The sequence below is a fragment of the Acinonyx jubatus genome, chromosome E1 (assembly GCF_027475565.1).
Source record: "Acinonyx jubatus isolate Ajub_Pintada_27869175 chromosome E1, VMU_Ajub_asm_v1.0, whole genome shotgun sequence".
Classification (NCBI taxonomy): Eukaryota; Metazoa; Chordata; class Mammalia; order Carnivora; family Felidae; genus Acinonyx; species Acinonyx jubatus.
In genome coordinates, this window is record NC_069397.1 from 41,898,580 (window position 1) to 41,917,977 (window position 19,398).

General features: G+C 40.0%; 1 protein-coding gene across 5 annotated transcripts in view; it reads right to left on the reverse strand.

Annotated features, from left to right (window-relative positions):
- GJC1 (gap junction protein gamma 1) overlaps positions 1-19,398 on the reverse strand; it is a 38,653-nt gene continuing 19,255 nt past the window's right edge. For 3 of the 5 annotated variants that reach the window (XM_015086587.3, XM_027048827.2, XM_015086589.3), the window contains exons 2-3: positions 6,797-6,872; positions 1-5,839 (exon numbers count right to left, since the gene is read on the reverse strand). In XM_015086587.3, coding sequence (XP_014942073.3) covers positions 4,629-5,819 — 1,191 coding nt within the window. In that variant the 5' untranslated portion in view covers positions 5,820-5,839; positions 6,797-6,872 and the 3' untranslated portion in view covers positions 1-4,628. Of the gene's footprint in view, positions 5,840-6,796; positions 6,873-11,923; positions 12,001-13,230; positions 13,754-19,398 lie in introns of those variants that run through there. The other 2 variants (XM_053211750.1, XM_015086588.3) reach the window with 2 other exon arrangements.

Sequence of the window (19,398 nt, forward strand, 5' to 3'; positions counted from 1 at the left end):
TGAATCTTCTAAACTGTATTTGGAACTCACAAAACATTTGGAACTGACAAATCTTCCTAGAGACAAGGCCCCGAGCACAGAAGTCTGTCCCCACCATAAAAGTTTTACATGAACTGTACAGAACAAAATTAGCAATGAGTGATCTTTGGCACTAGAATGGTAATTCCTTAGCTGTTCATACAACATCCAAACCACACATGACATTAGATTGCTGGTTAACAGTTGAAAATTATATTTCAATTATCTTAAAAAGCTAGAAGTCCTAGCTAAGTTTTTCAGTATCAATATGCTAACTGTATCTAATACTTAGAGCCTGAGGTAGAGACTTCTGTAAGAGCTTTATTAAAGAAAACACAATTGGAAAGTACAATAAAGAAAAATTTCCAATCTTGGAAGCAAATAGCCAATGTCTTTGCTGGTTCAACAAGCCAACCTTGAAATGTAAAACACTTACTCCTTTTATTTCTGTAGGGACTTTGCATGGGAGTAAGACTTTCTTTTGTTTGGACTCCTGGATTTTAGAATACTATGGATTGTCTCTTTAAAAAAAATTTTTTTTTTATTATTGAAAGGGAGAGAGAGACAGAGTATGAGCAGGGGAGGGGCAGAGAGGGAGATGCAAAATTAGAAGCAGGCTCCAGACTCTGACCTGTCAGCACAGAGCCCGACCTGGGGCTCGAACTCAGAGACTGTGAGATCATGACTTGAGCCGAAGTCGGAGACTCAACTGACTGAGGCACCCAGGCACCCCTGTATTGCCTCTTTCTAAAAAGTATGACTATTAAGGTGGAATGTGCATGAACCAAACTCACTTAACGTTATTATTAAAAACAACACAATTGCATTAGGGGCAACAAATAAAATCTTTTAATTTCTCCATGATGTGTGGCCAGAATGTAACTTTTATTTCCAAACTCTACCCTGTAGAGGCGCTGGGGCTTTCTTATTTTCAGGTGGTAAGTCTCTTCATGAGATTACATGATTTTATACAGATACAATTAACCTAATACCTGGAATCTTCCAATCAAAATGACCCACAACTGTGTATCTTTGACTTTCAGGTCCCTTTCAGTCAAGAAAGACCCTTCCTTTATAAAAAGGCATTTCTTAAACTAGGTTCAAGTATAACATACTTGCCTTTACTGCAAGCTAGCTGGCCAAAAATTTATCATAAACTGTAGATGTTAGAGGTATACGGTCTCCTAAATGAGACAGAAGGAATAAAGCATGGACATTTATAAGCTGAAAGGGTAAAGCATCAGTATGACTAACGGGAATGACATTTAAGTCCATTCTTGGTATAAACTGCTTAAAGCCAAGTGTTTTAAGCCATCACCAACTCCTGTGATCAAGAGCACTGGAGGATGGTTTACTACTGCCATTGTGTAGTTTTGTCAACTATTTTTTTCTTGAAGACCCAAGTTCAGACACATGACCAATAAATAGTTGGTCTTTGAATACCTTTTACCATAGGCTCTAACTACTTCATAACACTTCCAAGAAGTAGCTCCTGAAACTTGGGAAAGTCAGGTGAACTGCTTAATTTTACACCATTAAGAAATGACAGAGTTACGGTACCGAATGAGGACTTTTTTTTCTCTTTAAAGACATAGGTGTCCTTGTAAAAGACAGATATGTGGGAGTTGTCAGGGCTGTGAAAACCATTTTAGATCACAAAGTTCATTTTTATCAAAAGTAGTTTTTTGCAGATTAGTCAAGGAAAATCCCCAGAAAAACGGGACTTCAAATGAGATAACATATTTGTGGCTTTCAATGAGCAAGTATAGAAACAGGAAAAACTAAGTCATAAGGCAAAGATGAAGCCACAAAGTGAACATTAAGACTTCTTTAGGAGAAAATGTTATCTAATTCTCCCTTCAAATTTGAGTTAAGAAAAAAGCCTGTTTTATAAATCTCTCCTGGTAACACATTTTAACACAAATGAGCAAAAAACGCATTGGAATAGATCCAATAGTATATTAAGAAATATAAACATATTGACCATATCCTGGTTCTAGTAGATGGAAGGACTAAGCACTCAACTATTTAGAGAAGCAAATGTCATAGGACAGACATGACTTTATGGCAATTCCAAGGAATACAATTTTGATAGGGGAAAAAAAAACCTGCGGACAGGCTTTTTATACTAATACCTGTAAGTTCCAGAATAAACAGAATGATATTTTTATAGATCCGATGTAGACCCAATTCATGGGCTAAGCTAGACACTGATAGGGCCATTTTCCTAATGGAGGTCCATAACATGCCATTATGGGGAAATGGCTTTGGCAAACTCCCATGGTTCAAAGGCTGAAGAAATGTACCAAGAAAGCAGTGAGAGTTGGGAACTCTATGTCATAGCTAAAACTTTGGTGAGAGTGTAGACTTGCACATGTGAAGTGACTTAGAATATTTTTCTATATACTTTAAGATACTGGAAGAATTAACCAGACACAAAATAACATTTTCATCGGAACAAGCCAAGAGGAAACACCGAGGGCACTGTTTGTAGGAACTAAGTAGACGCTTCTGGCATCACACGTTTTTGCCTGGCATTTCTGCTTGACTCCTTTCCTCTCTGTCACTCTCGAGCCCCCAGCCTTTCCTCTGGCGAAGCCACTGTCTCCTTCAGGCTCTGTGTAGATGTGCATTGAGTGTGTATGTATCTTCTGTCCTTTGGTTAAGAAATTTCCTTGAATCTCTAGTGACACCAGAGGGGACTGATAGATCTTCATCTTAAATAAGCTTAGGTGTTTAAAAGCTTGCCTGTTTTCTAATAAGCACTTGAATTTCTTTATAAAACACTTGGTATGAAGGAAACTGCACGAGTCTGCTAATGATCCAAGACATGTCAGGTCTATCGTTTTCTGAAATTCCCCTTCAGTCTCTCCTGAGTTTACTTTCTGATTAAGGTGTTTAGAGATTATAAGGAGCTTCTCTAGGCTAAAATTTATAGATTAAGAAAAAAAAAAGGGCAAAAAAAGTTAATGCATGGCTAGAAGATAAGCTGAAATTTTCTGAGTAGAACAAAGAAAGAAATGAAAAAGAAATGCCCAAAGGGTGCTGTTCCAGGATTCTCCTAAATAATAAAGAATGGACATTTTAAAATTAAGACCTAAAAAATAATACTTTTGCAATTTCAAAGTCAGAGGTGGCTTGCTTTCTATTAGAAAACAGTTAGACACTCAAACCCAAAAGCTCCATGGGAAACAAAGGCCCCTTCCTTTACATCCTTACCAAGCTCTTGCTTACAAGCTCATAAACTGGAAGACAAACGATGTGAATGGGCTGGGAGAGCGAAGCTCTCCCAAAGAATACAGGACTGAAAATACCAATAAAATACTGCAAATTGTAAGTGTTATGTGAACATCAATGCTTGTCATTAACAAATAGATATGCCTTGAGGGAATAAATTCTGAAATTCTCTTTAGGTCTATTTACAGATAGAATCCCCATTCTGACTGGTCTTCTATACAGAAAGAAATCTACATTGGCAGAAGTACAGAAATTATAAAAGTTACGCAGCAAATTACAAAAAAAATAAGGAATTTGGATTTAGGCCTTCTGCCACAGGCAATACAAATGGCTCTGAGTATTTTTAGCCGAGAAGAGAATTTTTTTTATTTCTAATGTTAACATCCAAAGAAAATATCCACCACTGGTTTCTTAAGAAACCAGAAAGGCAGGTTTCTGGATAGAGATTTAAGGCAAATCAAATAGGTCCACAACTAAACATTGTAGCAGGGCTCATTTTCCAGGCATGGCTTTGCAATAGAGGAATCTTAGTAACACCTCTGGTCAGGGTCTCCAAGCTGCTACCAGACTGAGGACACTTTTGTGTATCAGCCTTTTGGGAGAACTTAAATTATGTGCACACCATCGAGGCATATGCTGGCAATGCTTGATAATTAAACGAATCCTGCAGTTAATCACTTATATCCTTTGAAAATACAAACAGGTTTTCAAAGATTGGATATAGGTTTGGGTAGGTGAATGAGATTCAAAGATTTCTTAAGTAAAGAAGAAAAGATCTCAGCCTCCTTCTACTGTGGACTTTCTTTCCAAGATTGAAAATTGATGCTTCCTCCTCCGGCTCCTGACATATCCGAAATCTTCCCTGCAACACGAGAGGCACTTTTATTAGGTGTAGCATCTATTAAAACTTTAAACCCAGGGTGGAATTTGCTGAACAAAGTAGTAACACTGGCCTAATAGGCATTACCTTAAGGATTTTTTTCCCTTTAATATAAAAGTGTAACTACAGCGGTCCAATATACAAATACAAAAAAAAGTACTCATACTAAAAAAATGTACCATAATACTGTACATACAAAAACTTTTCAACAAGAATGATTTAAATATATCTGTTTTTTTTCCAGATCTGGAAGACACAAATGTAAAGTTCTGTAACAGTATTATTGCTGAAATATGTGCCCACGAACACGGTGTTTCCCCTTTTCTCCCCCTTGTCCCAGCCCCGCTTTCAGAGTCCCCTGAGCGTGGATCATGAGCCAACAGCATCCCTGAAGATAACCAGAGCCAAATGTTTACTCAACGGAGGCCATTATTCAGTGAGCCGCTGCTTACCACGGACTATGGAAGAGCACAAGTTTTAATCCCAGCCAAGATTAAATCCAGACGGAGGTCTTTCCATCCCCTGATTTGCTACTGGCACTGCTCTTGTTGGACCCAGCTTTGGACCCCACTTTGGCTTTTTTTTCCCGGGGACCATGAGGGTTGTTTTGGTGACTGTAGGCCTGGATTGCTAGATCCAAGCGCTCCTGAGCCATTTTGATCTCCCGCTGCAGAGTCTCCAGGTCAGCTGGGAGGTTCTCCTCATGGCTGCCGTACTGTTGTTCCTGGGCGATGTTGGCCTTGTTTTGCTTGTAGGCAATCTTAGCGTTGGACAGTTCGGTGTACTGGATTTGATCTGGTTTGACGGCAATGTTATAGCCAGGGGGAGCAGATGGTGTATTCCAAGTGAAGGGATAATTATAAGCACCCGGATCTTCCAGTTCCCTCCTTTTACTGTTTAGTGAGTCTCGAATTGTCCCAAACCCTAAATGAAGCATCTCCCAGATGTTAAGCAATAGGCAAAGGCCTGTAACACCATACATTATCAGAAGGAAGATGGTCTTTTCAGTGGGTCTCGAAATAAAGCAGTCTATCTTATGAGGGCAAGGAAGTCTGCTGCACACATAAAATGGGTGGACTTGGAAGCCATACAGAAAATACTGCCCTATCAGAAAACCCACCTCAAACACGGTCCTTGCCAGCAACTGCAGCACGTAGATTTTCATAAGCCCGTCCTCCCGAATCCGCCGGCGGCCATCGTGCTTGGGTTTAGGTTGGTTCTGCTCTTTATTTTCTTTTTCACTTTCCAATTCCATTTCCGGATACATCATGGGATCCTCCTCATGGTCCTCTTCTGTTTCTTCCAGAGCCCGGTGCTGTTTCCAACGCATTGCATAGGGTTTGCTCTGAGCTGTTTTCTTGTCTGCTTCGCCATGCTCCATCTTGGCAATCTTATGAATGGCGTAGCCCAGGTACATCACCGAGGGGGTTGCCACCAAAATGATCTGGAATACCCAGAACCGCACATGGGAGAGGGGTGCAAAGGCGTCATAGCAGACATTCTCACAGCCTGGCTGCTCCGTGTTGCACACAAATTTGCTTTGCTCATCATAATAGATGGATTCTCCTCCTACAGCTGTAAGGACAATCCGGAAGACAATCAGTACAGTGAGCCAGATCTTCCCCACGAATGTGGAATGGTTGTGGATCTCCTCTAGCAGGCGAGTCAGGAAGCTCCAACTCATGGTGATGGAATTGGTTTGCCCTGATAAAAATGGAAAAATGAAAAATGTCAAAGGAAAATCAACAAATACAAAAATCTGAACAACTTAATTTTTTGATGGTATCTCTAGGAACTACTTTTTTGAATACTTGAAATCTAACTTCAAGGCTCATGCCAGAGTGCTAATTAGAATAAAGAGCATCTCACTCTCTACTACCCCCAGGAAGGACAATTCACCTCAGTCTATGAGCACATCTTTGGACCTACAGAATCCTAGAAGTCTGGTTAGCTTTCATGTCTTCCCTAGTTCCAAAGGTAAAATGGTAGCTAACATCTGAGATGTGTTTCTCAGACCCAGCATACTAGATTCTTTATGCATACTATTATTTCATAAACTTCTCTGTGAGATATAAATAAGAAAACAGTGTGAGAGGTGTAGCTATTCTTTCCAGTCATGGTAAGACTCTCACCAAGAACATAATGGGGACACTTGGGTTGGACCCCATTGTGAAGAGGTACCTTATTAGGAAATTTAAATTTTGGACCTGGTGACAAAGTATTAAAAAGAATCAAGGAGATGATACAGCTGCAAATAACTGGCAATGATCAAGAACTAAAACAAAAGACAGAAAGGAACTAGGAAGACTAGGAACTGGCTAGACTGCACAGGATAGCAGATTCCAGGATTCTGTGTACCGCTGTATTTGGTCTATGGTAGATTTACGTTTGCAAACTGTGGTGTGAGGACATTAAATCCAATCCATAGGCAAATCCATTCAAAACAGCATTTTGAAGGGCAGTTTTATTCTGAGATTCTTAGATCTATACACCCAGCATCTGGGTAACAATCATCTAAATGAGATGATGTATATACAATTCCTAATGCAACCCCTGACACAAAGCACACTTCTCTCTCCTTCTTCTCTTCTTCCCACTCCCAGTTTACTTTTGTAGATTATAGGTGATCATCAGCATCCAAGAAGTTTAAATATACTTTACCTGTTACTCAGAACTTCTGTTATCCAGAATTTTCTTAGAGAAATGATGTTTTGCTTATAACTTTTCCAGATTCCCTCTGGAAGGAAAAAAGACAAGTGAAGGTCACAAGCTTCCTCCTACAGAAAATAATCATTAAAATGCCATTTTCAGGAAGAAATAAGTTTTCTATGGAGCAGAGGAATTAATCAGCATGAGGAAGAAACATGCTTGAGTTTGAATACCTCCGTATATTCCTCCCAATACATGTGATAGGAGAAACTATGTTTAAAGTGACCCAAAGATTAAGTTATTGTAGTCTAAGAAAATACGACAGGATGGAGTGCCTGGGTGGCTCAGTTGGTTAAGCGTCCGACTTTGGCTCAGGTCATGATCTCGTGGTTTGTGAGTTCGAGCCCCACATCAGGCTCTGTGCACAGAGCCTGGAGCCTGCTTCAGATTCTGTGTCTCCCTCTCTCTCTGCCCCTCCCATGCTCATGCTCCTTCTCTCTCTCAATAATAAACTAACACTAAAAAAAATTTTTTTTAAAGAAAGAAAAGAAAACACGACAGGAAGATGAGTCATTCATGAAAATCTGAAGCAGATCAACTCTGGCACCTATAGGAAAAAGCCAAAGCAGAAAAATCTCAACAAATTTAAGCTGGGTCACTAAAGGCCTTGCGAAAATCTTCACCCTGGATGCTCTATTCCCGTTCTATTCCCTGGAGCAGCTAATACCTCTCACTGGGATTTGAATGGCCAACAATGAGCAAGCTGTTTAGTTAAAACACCCAACAGCTGGCTCTCAGTCACTGGGACACTTGAATACACTGGAGGTGATTTACAGCTTCACACAAAGAAACTGCTCACGGAAAGAAAACACCTGCATCTGTACTGTGATTTTAAAAAAATAATAACACCGGGGTGCCTGGCTGACTCAGTGGAGCATGTGACTCTTGATCTCAGGGTTTTGGGTTCAAGCCCTACACTGGGTGTAGAGATTACTTAAAAATAAAATCTTGCGGGGAGCACCTGAGTGGCTCAGTCGGTTAAGTGTGTGACTTCGGCTCAGGTCATGATCTCACGGCTCGTGAGTTGAAGCCCCACTGGGGCTCTCTGTGCTGAAAGTGTGCAGCCTGCTTAGGATTCTGTCTCTCCCTCTCTCTGTGCCTCCCCCTCTCATACATACTCTGTCTCGCAAAATAAAACCAGGACAAATTAGTGTGTGTGTGTGTTTGTGTGTGTGTGTGTGTTTGTGTTAAAGTTTATTTGGGAGAGAGAAAGAAAGCACAAGTGGGGAAGGAGCAGAGAGAGGCAGAAAGAGAATCCCAAGCAGGCTCTGCCCTGCCAGCGTAATGCCTAATGTGTGGCTGCAATTCACGAACCATGAGATCATGCCCTGAGCCGAACTCAGACGCTTATTAACCAACTGAACCACTCAGGAGCCCCCAAATTATTACTTATTATCAAGTTCTGCCAACTTTGAATAGTCATGGCCAGGAGTCATCCATAAGGTGCCAACTTTGTTCATTTGCTATCATTTAATTTAATAAATTTAAAACAATCTCTAAGTGTTATGTGTTCGTAGTAATTTAATAAGAAAAACTGGTGGTGATGGGGGTAAGATATTGGGAAAAAAAACCTGGAAAATTTTCCAAAACGTCAATGAAAAACTAAGAAAAGGGGTGCCTGGGTGGCTCAGTCGGTTGAGTGTCTGACTCTTGGTTTCAGCTCGGGTCATGATCTCATGGTTTGTGGGTCTGAGTCCCAAGTAGGTCTCTGTGCTAACAGTGAAGAGCCTGCTTGGGATTCTCTCTCTCCCTCTCATTCCGCCCCTTCTCTGCACTATTAAAATAAATAAACTTAAAAAAAAAAAAGACAGTACAGGCACCTACAGAACATGGAAGTATCAAGATGACATGCAGAATCTGACCACACAAGCATTTTACCACTTCTCTCACTGAATACAAGTTATAAAACCACAAGAGTAATATGCAATCTTTAAATGGTGACATAGTCAAGTTTCTAACAACTCCTGTAATGATTCACACCCCCAAGTTCAGACTCAGATTTTTCCAAACACCACATCTAAAGCATTTTCCCTAAAGCCTGAAGTTCGATTTACTCCAATTAGTCAAAATCACAGTGTAACTGTTAGAAAACTCCTCCCCTACACCTCTCTCCATACCAAAGACAAGTATCTTTTTAGCAATTAATGTGATGAAACAGTTCTCAACGGTTCAGCATCTCATATAATAATCTACCTTTTCTGGGGAGAGGAGGAATTAGTCCTATGTCCTTCAGAGCTTATAAAGCAGCAACTTATACACATATAGAAGTAGGCACTGTATACTGGTTAAGATACAGTCTAGACTTAGAAAATGTTGAACCCTAAGAACCTGGCTTCCCAAGGGCAATCACAAATGCCACAGCACCCTGTACCCATACCTTCAGTATATGTGATGTGTTTAGTAACTTAACTCCAGCATCTCATAAAATGGGTAATGGGAAATTTTCTTTCTTTAGAAATGTTCCACTACAGTTCCCTTTCTTCTGAACCATTTTTTGCTCTGCTATCAGAAACCTAAAATTCAGGACATAATCTTCTCTGACTTCCCTTTTTCAGCAAACAGACATGAATACAGAATGGGGAGTGAGTGTATGCAATTACTCTGTGAATGGCTCTCATGGAAACATAAAAATCATTTCCATACTTCATCTTTTAAAAGCAAGTGCCATGGGAGCACAGGATGAGTGGAGCACGAGTGGAGCACATGGGAGCACAACAGGAGGGGGATGGCAAACTGTTAAATGTTTTTTTCTAAGAAAGCCCAATTGATTTACATGTACATATGTACTTATCCTCCTGAAAAAATATATTCTTTATGCTTTGGTTGAATTTATCTATAGACAAATTCTAGGAAGCAGTATTATTAGGTCACAGGAAATGTAAATCTGCATGGCTCTTGCTTTGCACTGTCATCCAACTTGAAAAAAATTTTTTTTTTAAAATATCTATTTTTGAGAGACAGAGAGATCATGAACAGGGGAGGGGCAGAGAGAGAGGGAGACAGAGAACCCCAGGCAGGGCTCAAACCCACGAACCGTGAGATCATGACCTGACCTGAGACAAAGTCAGACGCTTAAGCGACTGAACCTGCCAGGCGCCACTGTGCGTTTTTCTTAAAGATTTTTTAAGTAATCTCTTTCCCAACATGAGGCTCAAACTTACAACCCCAAGATCAAGAGTCGCACAGTCTACCAGCCAAGCGCCCCTCAATTTATGTTTTCTTTTTTATTTAAAAAAAAATTTTTTTTAATGTTTATTTATTTTTGAGACAGAGAGAGACAGAGCATGAACGGGGGAGGGTCAGAGAGAGAGGGAGACACAGAATCAGAAGCAGGCTCCAGGCTCTGAGCCATCAGCCCAGAGCCCGACGCAGGGCAGGGCTCGAACTCACGGACCGTGAGATCGTGACCTGAGCTGAAGTCGGATGCTTAACCAACTGAGCCACCCAGGCGCCCCCAATTTATGTTTTTAATATACCAAGACATACTTCCCCCATATCCTTCCCCACTTCATGGACTATTTCTAGCCTTTTGCCCATGTATTTGTAGAATATATTCTTTTTTTATTAAAAAAATTTTTTTAATGTTTATTTTTGACAGAGAAAGAGAGAGGGAGACACAGAATCCAAAGCAGGCTTCCAGGCTCCAAGCTGTCAGCACACAGCCCAACGCAGGGCTTGAACTCAGGAGCCGTGAGATCATGACCTGAGATGAAGTCGAATGCTTAACTGAGCCACCCAGGCACCCCATGCAGAATATATTTTAATATAGTATAGACATTAATCATTTGGCATTTAACATAACACTTCACTTTATTGTCTTCCTTTAATTTTTATTTTTTTTAAACGTTTATTTATTTTGAGAGAGAAGGAGAATGCGAACAGGGAAGAGGCAGAGAGGGAGGTGGGGAGAGAATTCCAAGCAGGTTCTCAGCTGTTAGCACGGAGCCTGATGTGGGGCTCTATCTCACAAATTGTTGAGATCATGACCTGAGCCAAAATCAAGAGTCTGAAGCTTAACTGACTGAGCCACCTAGGTGTCCCTCAAATTTTGTTTCTATATAGTCACATCAGTCAATTTCTTGAATAGACTCAAAGGTGGAAAAACTATTCCTTCTAGGATGACTTTTTAAGTAAAGAATACTACAATTCATGGTAGCCCATAATTCAAAAGGATTCACACAAACAAAATAACACACACTGAAAAAAAATGTTTGCTTATATAACATTTATTGGACACAAACCAAATGTGTTATTTTTAGTCAGTTTTCCAAATAACTAAGGTTACAAATCTACCTTGTCTTGTACTAGAAAACAGAATTTTAAAAATTAGTTGGCATAAACATGGTAATAAATTACATAATTCCCTCCCAAATTCTTTGTATTTGAAGTTTTCTACAGTTATACCCTAACAGGATCCAAAGTTTACCACATTTTTCTGTAGAACAAAACTCATAGGATTTTTGAAGATTAAATACAAAGCATATTATTTGGATTATCCCAGGAGGTAGATCACATGATTAGATCCCTTCTAAAGATGAAGAAATGAGATCTAGAAAGGTTACAAAATTGCCTAAGATCATACAGTTATTAAAGTGGTTGAGGCACCGGGGTGGCTCAATCCATGGGATCAGAATAAATTCACAAAGATCAGGGTGCCTGGGTGGCTCAGTCAGTTAAGTGTCGTGTCCGACTTTGGCTCAGATCATGATCTCACGGTTTTTGAGTTCGAGCTCTGTGTTGGGCTCTCTGCTGACAGCTCAGAGCCTGGAGCCTGCTTCAAATTCTCTCTCTCTCTCTCTCTCTCTCTCTCTCTCTCTCTCTCTGTGCCCTTCCCCTGCTCGTGCTCTGTCTTTCTCTCAAAAATAAACATTAAAAAAATTTTTTAATAAAAAAATTCACAAAGATCAAAAGGGGAAATTTCAGAGTTTAAGATCTTATGTGCAGAATGAACTCAAAGTCAAACAAAAAGAACTCAGGTTTCTTGGCAGTTGGGAAGGAAGAATAAAACTAGAAAAGTGGTATCTCCAACAGAAATGGTTTAATTACTTATTTAATAAGTTTACAAGTTTAATTACTTACTCGGGCATTGAGAATAGGGACAAGAGAAGTTGGTATAAACTCCATTCAGTAGACACCAGGTCTGATGTGCCAGTGTCCTGTACAATGGGAGACAGTCAAATGGTGGACGTATGCGGAGCTAAGAGCTGTGCCAGACCTCAAGGCAAGCACCATTACTCCCAAAGCTGCTGCAACTTTTGGGTTTGTTACTGCATCAGACCGGGAGCCCCTAGATGTTGTGTCTTTCACCTCTGCTTCCCTAGCTTCTAGCAATAACTGGCACATTTTAAGTGTTAAATAAATGTTTGACAAACAGATGAATAAATGCATTCCTATGGGACCTGCTTTATACTTATTACAATCTCTCCACTTTTTTCTCCTAGAAAATAAATTCCCACTGCATCAGCCTGTCCATAAAAAGAATAAGCAGCCTCATGAGGCAATGAACCTTGCTTGGTTCACAGGACAGTTTAAGCAGAAAACGGGCTGTTGTATGGAGTGAGGTGTCAGGTAAAACACTGGACTAGAAATTAGGAATTTTCACTTCAAAGTTTTTGTTTTTAATCTCTGTTCAACACCTTTCAGAAAACCATTTGCTTTCTCCCTAGTTGTCTCCCGACAAGAGCATCCAGCTCTTGATTTCGGCTCAGGTCATGATCTCAGGGTTGTGGGATAGAGTCTGGAGCCCGCTTGAGATTCTTATTCTCTCTCTCTCTCTCTCTGCCCCCTCCCTTGCTTACATGTGCTGTATTAAAAACAAAAAAAAAATTTTTAAGATAACTGGCTGTTTAAAGTAAAAGTGGCAACAACTAATTATTGTAGGAGTGATCTTTCTTTCTTAAAAAAAATTATTTTTAAGTCATCTCCACACCCAATGTGGGGCTTGAACTAACAACCCCAAGATCAAAAGTCCCATACTCCACCAACTGCACCAGCCAGGAGCCCCTGGAATTTATATTTATTATCACACTTCTTTTACATAGAAGTAAAAGTAGTAAAACAATAGAAGTAAAAACAATATCACAAAAAGCAGAGAGAAAGGAAATGGAAATATACTGTTGTAAGGTTATCATATAATACAAGAAGTGATTTAATATTGAAAGTAGACTGTAATAACTTAAAAGATGGCTGTAGTAAACCCAAAATCAACTATTAAAATAACAAAACAATGTTACAGCTAATAAACCAATGAAGGACATACTATGCAATCATAAAAATAAATGAGACAGAATAAATAGGAGGACAGGGGATTTAAACCCTATGACATCAACAATCACATTAAATGTAAACAGGCTAAATATTCAATTAAAAGGCAGAAATTGGGGCACCTGGATGGCTCAGTTGGTTAAGTGCCTGACTTTGGTTCAGGTCATGATCTCGCAGTTCATGAGTTCAAGCCTTGCACTGGGCTCTGTGCTGACAGCTCAGAGCCTGGAGCCTCCTTCAAATTCTGTGTCTCCCTCTCTCTCTGGCCTTCCTGCGCTCATGCTCTGTTTCTCTTTCTCTCTCAAAAATGAATAAACATTAAAATAAATAAACAAACAAACAAATAAATAAATAAATGGCAGAAATTGTCAGACTAAATAAACAAGATCTAACTATATGCTGCCTACACAGAAATCCACTTTAGGTATAAAGCCACAAAGAGATTAAATGCAAAACTATGGAGAAAGATGTAACATGTTAACAGTAATCAAAAGAAAGGAGGAGGGGCACCTGGGTGGCTCAGTCCATTGGGCATTTGACTTCAGCTCAGGTCATGATCTCACAGCTCGTGAGTTCAAGGCCCATGTCGGGCTCTGTGCTGACAGCTCAGAGCCTGGAGCCTGCTTCAGATTCTGTGTCTCCCTTTCTCTCTGCTCCTAACCCACTCACATTCTTTGTCTCTCTCAAAAATAAATAGGAAGGAAGGAAGGAAGGAAAAGAAAGGAAAGAAAGAAAGGAAGGGAGGGAGGGAGGGAGGGAGAAAGAAAGAAAGAAAGAAAGAAAGAAAGAAAGAAAGAAAGAAAGAAAGAAAGAAAGAAAGAAAGAAAGAAAGAAAGAAAGAAAGAAAGAAAAGGAAGGAGTGTCTTTTAATTTCAGCTCAGGTCATGATCTCAAGATTTGTGGGATTGAGCCCCATGTCATGCTCTGTGCTGACAGGCAAAGCCTTCTTAGGATTCTCTCTCCCTGTCTCTCTGCCTTTCCCCTGCTTGCTCACTTTCTCTCTCAAATGAACATGTTTTTTAAAAAAAAAAGAGGAGGGGCCCCTGGGTGGCTCAGGTCATGATCTCACGGTTCAGGAGATTGAGCCCCACATTGGGCTCTGTGCTAGCAGTGTGGAGCCTGCTTGGGATTCTCTCTACCCCTCCCCCACCTATTCTTTATATACATAAATAAACTTTATTTAAAAATTTAATTAAGAAGGAGAAGTAACTATGTATTACCAGAAAAAGTTTATTTCAGAGCAATGAATAGCCTCAAATAAAGGTCCTTTTACAATGATAAAGGGGTCAATTCATCAATACAACATAAAAATTCACGTTTATACACATATTAACAGAGCCTCAAGAGAGGAAGCAAAAACTGATAGAATTAAGAACAATCGACAAACCCACAATTAATAGTTGGAGATTTCAACACCGCTCACTCAATAACTCACAGAATAAACAGTAAGCATATAAAAAACAAATACTACTTACTATCAACCACTAAACCACAAAACCACTGACATTTAGAGTACGCTCCACCCAACAGCAAAAGAACTCACAATTTTTTCAAGGACACAGAGAACTCGTACTGAGATAGACCATATTCTAGGCCATTATCAAAGCTGCAATACATTTAAAATTATTCAAATCATACAAAGTATGTGCTCTGATCACAATAGAATTAAATTGGATAATCACTCAAATTGACTATCTTCCCCTATTCTCTCTCTTATCACCGAAAAATCTCCATAGGAATGACCCAAAAGAACTGTTTTCCTCTTCTCCACCCTCAAAATACACCTTACATTTCCAAGACCAATTACTAACACTTTTTTTCAGAAAGTTTTATTCAGAAAGTTTTATTTTCCCTGTAAGACAAACAACAAGAGGTGCCTCGGTGGTTCAGTGGGTTAAGCGCCTGACTCTTGATTTCAGCTCAGGTCATGATCTCATGGTTTGTGAGATCAAGCCCCGTGTCAGGTGCTGCACTGACAGCTCAGACCCTGCATGGGATTCTCTCTCTGCCCCTCACCCACTCATGCTCTCTCAAAAATAAACAAACTTGGGGCACTCACGTGGCTCAGTCGGTTAAACATTCGACTTCAGCTCAGGTCATGAACTCATGGTTTGTGAGTGAGAGCCCAGAATATGGCTCTCTGCTCTCAGCGCACTGAGCCTGCTTCAGATCCTGTCTCCCTCTCTCTCTCTCTGCCCCTCCCTCGCTTGCATAAAATACAACCACGCTTTCTCTCTCTCAAAAATAAACATTAAAATAAATAAACTTAAAAAAAAAGAACAAGACACAATTTAGGATTACTGAACACACATGTGCTAGGAAGCATACAAAGTGCTCATTTATTTTAATCCTCATAAAATCTTATCTTTTAGATAAGAATCAGGTTCATGAAACTTGAGTAATGTAGACAAAGTCAGCTACTGGCACAGGTTGGTTCAAACAGGCTAGTTTAACTCAAAGTCTTTTATTTTTGCTATGCAGTATTTTCTTAACTCCAATATCCAATAAGGCATTGATTTATAAATTACTTCACAATGCTCTCAAATACAGCATGCCCATCTGAATCTGCATATGTAAAATACCTTAAGAATTGAAAACTACCTAAATGGCTAATAACTGATGATGAGTGGTGAATAAACTATGGTAACATCTATGTGATGGAACAGTACACATATCAATAAGCCTAGATACCACCAATCTACCAAAACTACTTGCCAATGATAACTTCCACAGTGCCAAATTCAATGGTCAATTCTTATTCAACCTTTTAAGCTATATATATTTTTTAAATGTTTAATTTGTTTCTGTTAAATTTCTAAGAATAGGGGTGCCTGTGTGGCTCAGTCGGTTAAGCGTCCAACTTCAGCTCAGGTCATGATCTCACAGCTCGTGGGTTTGAGCCCCGTGTCAGGCTCTGTGCTGACAGCTCAGAGCCTGGAGCCTGCTTCGGATTCTGTGTCTCCTTCTCTATTCCTCCCCTGCTCACGCTCTCTCTCTCTCAAAAATAAATAAAGATAAAAAAAAAATTAAATTTCTAAAAATATTTTAGAGAGAGAGAGCATGTGAGCAAGCGGGGGAGGGACACAGAGGATCCAAAGCCGGCTCTGTGCTGACAGCAGAGAGCCTGATTCAAGGCTCAAACTCAAGAACCATGAGATCATGACCTGAGCCGAAATCAAGAGTCAAATGCTTAACCGACTGAGCCACCCAGGCACTCCTAAGCTGTATTTGATATACCTGATTACTCCTTCCTCTCCAAAATACTTTTTTTTTTCCACTTGGCTTCCCTGATACCATACTCTTCTGGCTCTTATTTTTCAGTTCCTATTTCAGTGTCACTTCTCCTTTTCTAAACTTCTAAATACATGTCCTGATTTTTATCCTATCTTGTTACCCTATCTTTTTCAGTGTTCTTTGCAGGTTCCTCCAGCCAGAATTCAACTTGTAAATGATGTCCCATTTGCTTCAACATTTCCCTTGAACTTTAGGCCTGAAATTCAACTGCTACTCTACATCTCCTGGATGTCTAATAGGCCCCACATTTCTCATACCACAATCCTCCCATCCTCCGAAGACCTACTCCATTTTCAGTTTTCCAAATCTAAGTAAATGGCTCCACTATTCATGTGGTTCCTCTAGTCAAAAACCTTCAAGTCAGCCTCACTCCTAGCCAAACCATTGGCAGATCCTTCCAACCACTCCTTACCACCTCCACTACTACCACTCTGATTCAAGCCACCTTCATTTTTTTTTTAATGTTTTTATTCATTTTTGAGACAGAGAGAGAGCGTGAGCAGGGGAGGAGCAGAGAGAGAGGGTGACACAGAATCCAAAGCAGGCTTCAGGCTCTGAGCTATCAGCACAGAGCCCGACGCTGGGCTCGAACTCACAGACTGTGAGATCATGACCTGAGCCGAAGTCGGACGTTCAACCAACTGAGCCACCCAGGCACCCCAAGCCACCTTCATTTCTAACCAGGATTACTGTAAAAGCAAAATCTTCTAACTGGTTTCCTAGTTTATGCTCTTATCCCTCTCAAATCTATTCTCCAAAAAGTAACCCCAATAAAGCTCTTAAAAAGTAAGGCAGATCATGTCCCTCTCCTGCTCAAAACTCTATTGGAATAAAATCAAAAATCTTTACCACAGTCTACAACATGCCCATATGACCACAGTTCACTTCCTGGTCTCATCTCCTTCCATCCTCCCTCTTGCTCATTCTGACTCAGAAATACCTGTATCCTCACTGTTCCTCAGACTGCACCAAATATGCCATGCTTTCTCTCTCTCTGCCTGTCCCCCCTCTCTAAAAATAAGTAAATATATATTCTTAAAAAAAGAAAAAAGAAAAAAAAGTGGGGGCACCTAAGTGGGTCAGTTAAGCATCAGACTATTGATCTTGGCTCAGTTCATGATCCCACAGTTTGTAAGATCAAGTCCCAAGTCGGGCTCTGCACCGACAGTGCAGAAATAAATAAACAAAATATATAAACAATTTTTAAAAAGGTGGCTCAGTCGGTTAAACGTCTGACTCTTGATTTTGGCTCAGGTCATCACGATCTTAGGACTCATGGGTTCGAGCTGGCAACTGGTTCTGCTCTGACAGGGTGGAGCCTGCTTGGGATTCTCTTTCTCCTTCTCTCAAAATAAGTAAACATCAAAAAAAGAAAAAGAAAAGAAAAGACAAATATGCCATGCTTTTGTCCCAAGACTTCTGCACTTGCACTTGCTATTTTCACTGCTTGGAACGCTGGCATCAATACTGGCAGGACTTTCTCATTCAAGTCTGCTCAAAAGTCACTTCCTTAATGAAATGTCCCCCCTGGGGTGCCTGGCTAACTCAGTTACTAGGCATGCCAGCCAGGTACCCCCTTGGTAACTCTTTCCTAGGTAGAGACCTAATCTCTCTACTATATAAAGAGTTCCAAGAACAAAAACAACAAAAACCTACCCCCCAAAACACCCAACAATCCAAAAGGAGAGGGGCAAGGGACACAAGCAGACATTCCATGGCAACCACCCCCCCCCAACAAATTCCCCTTAAAAATGTTACACAACATGGATGAACCTTGAAAAAAATAATGTCAGGAGCACCTGGGTGGCTCAGTTGGTTGAGCATCCAACTTTGGCTCAGGTTATGATCTCATAGTTAATGGGTTCAAGCCTCACATCAGGCTCTGTGCTGACAGCTCAGAGTCTGAAGCTTGCTTTGGATTCTGTGTCTCCCTCTCTCTCTGCTCCTCCCTCATTCATGCTGTCTCTCAAAAATAAATAAAAGTTAAAAAAAAAAAAAAAAGAAGCCTCTTAGACTAGAATATGATGAAGGATGTTTGGGAAGTAGCCATAGAGAAGGCTGAACAGGGAAGTCAAAGACCAGTTTGCAAGAGAGTCTTAGCATACCATGGAACCTCAAATTAAAGCATGTAAGTAGTGATGAATAAAGGAACCTCACATGTGGTCCACAGACCACCTTCATCAGAATTACCCAGAGCGCGTGTTGAAAACGCTCATTCTCACATTCTATTTACCCAACTCCCACTCCCAGACCTACCGAATCAGAATCTAACCAAGCTTCTATGGTTGAATATGTAGGTTGTTTATAGTGGTCTGTTGTAATACTCAACTTGGTACACACACCCATTTCTAAAAGAATTGCTGGTGAACAGTTGTACATTGCGAAAGATATTTTTGCATGTTTACAAAAAAAGGTCAATTTCTTTGCCCTCTAGCTCTCCAAAAATTCTAAAGCTTTTGATTTGTATTACCAAATTACCCTTCCAAAAAGCTGGTACCTATTTATTTATATTTCCACTATCAGAGTATGAGAATCTGGTTCCCTCATTTCCTCACCAATGATTTCAATATATTTTTTAAGAAACAAAGTCTGGGTTAATAAGAGTTTAAATTATAAGAAGTTTTAGACTATCACAATCACTAGGGAAATTCAAACAAAAACCATGAGATACCACATCACACCCATCAAGATGGCTATTACCAAAAAAGAAAAGAAAAGAGAAGAACAAATGTCAACAAAGCCATGGAGAAACTGGATCCTTGTTGAGCACTGCTGCTGGGAATCTAAAATGGTGCAGTTGTTACAGAAAACAGTTCGGTTACAGTTTCCTCAAAATATTAAATATACAATTACCTTATGATCTAGCAATTCTCCTGGGTATATAGTGAAAGAAACAAAAGCAGAGATGCCAAGAGATTTTGTATACTCGTGTTCACTGTAGAATTATTCACAAGAGCCAAAAAAGGTAGAAGCAACCCAACTGTCCACTGACAGAT